We start from the raw sequence: 1,383 nt of genomic DNA, 5'->3' as shown, positions 1-1,383 counted from the left end.
CTGGATGAGCAGACACCTGAGGGAGGCGGAGGAGATTTGTTAACCCTGTTTTACACACGGGGTGGCTGAGCTGGTGTCCCCCGGCCCCGCAGCTTGCGGGGGGAGAGGAGGGAGGTGGGGGGGGGTCTGCTGGGCCGTGTCCCCACCGTGGGGGCTCCGTGCCTGTGGGTGTCCCTGGGAGCTGCTGCGGGTTCAAAGGGGAACATCGTGGGGGATGAGGGTGTTGGTGGGGTGATGGGTACAAAGGGGGAGCCCCCCCACGTCAGCTCAGGGCTCCCCAGGACATTTTCAGGGTGGATCATGCTTTGTCCCCCCCGAGCAGCCAGGGCCGTGCTGTAACCAGCCACACAACATCAGCTCCCCATCACAGGGATGCGCTGGAAAGCAGCGCATTCCCTCAGCAGCAGCGTCTTCCAGGTGATGGGCAAGGCAGCCAGGGACCGGTGGGATGAGGGCTTACGTTTCGTGGGTGCCCTGGTCCCCCCAGCCCCGCTCCTTTTTGGGGGATGATGGTGTGGTTGCAAGTCCCAGCCATCCCCATCCTCATCCCCTTTCCCACACGTGGCCAACCCAAGGTCCTGGGAGCCTCAGCCCCACAGATGCCTGTGTGGGTCCCCCCACTGCTGCCCGAGCCAGCCCGGGGGCTGTGGCATGACCCCAGCTGTGGCTGGGACACGTCCCCGCTGGGGAGGCCACCAAGGTCCCACATCCCTCCTTCCAGAGAGAGGGGCAGCATGTCCCCAGGCTGCGGGAGCATCGTCTGCAGCCGATGCCACCGAGGCAGGCGCTACGGAGGAAGGGTCCGCACAGGAGGAGTATTTTTAGCTTTCTCATTAACTGAGTGCTTTCAAATTAGCCTTCTATTAACCTCAAAGTAAAATGAAAGCGACGGAAAGAAAGCATTGGGTTTTTTTTTTCCCTTTCCCTTCCAGGGCTTAAGTCTCCTGCAGAATATCAAGGTTTTTGTGATTAACGTCACATTTGCCTTGAAGCTCTGATGGAGCGGAGTTGTGTAATGTTTAACTTCTGGGGAATAACTGGGCCGGTGTCAGCCAGGACGGAGGCAGCGCCTGCCCGCGTGTGAACCCCTGCCGAGCTCCTGCCGGTGCTCTCCGTGCTGCCTGGCACCGGCACATCGGTCACCGGCACATTGGTCACCGGCACATCGGTCACCGGCATGTCGGTCACCGGCACATCGGCCTGGAGGCACCCATGGCCCAGGAGACCCATATTTAATTAACCCCTTGCTAAAACCGCCGGACAGGTGACTTCATCCCTGCAGGGCAGCTCCTTTGCAGGGACGGACAGACAGACAGACAGACAGCAGTCCCCAGGCCCCTGCTTTGCCAGCCCCCAGGCTCTCCATGCCTCCGAGCAGTTTGT

At 61.1% G+C, this 1,383-nt stretch overlaps 1 protein-coding gene across 1 annotated transcript in view; it reads right to left on the bottom strand.

Annotated features, from left to right (window-relative positions):
• RPL38 (ribosomal protein L38) overlaps nt 1-1,179 on the bottom strand; it is a 25,530-nt gene extending 24,351 nt beyond the window's left edge. The window contains exon 1 of the mRNA XM_035892711.1: nt 1,129-1,179. Within this exon, the coding sequence (XP_035748604.1) occupies nt 1,129-1,179 (51 nt within the window). The remainder of the gene's footprint in view (nt 1-1,128) is intronic.
• Nucleotides 1,180-1,383: the final 204 nt, after the last annotated feature.

Source organism: Egretta garzetta, unplaced genomic scaffold, assembly GCF_000687185.1.
Source record: "Egretta garzetta isolate BGI_Z169 unplaced genomic scaffold, ASM68718v1 scaffold780, whole genome shotgun sequence".
NCBI classification, from domain to species: Eukaryota; Metazoa; Chordata; class Aves; order Pelecaniformes; family Ardeidae; genus Egretta; species Egretta garzetta.
The sequence above is the reverse complement of the archived record's forward strand: the minus strand, read 5'-3'. Positions and strand labels throughout refer to the sequence as shown.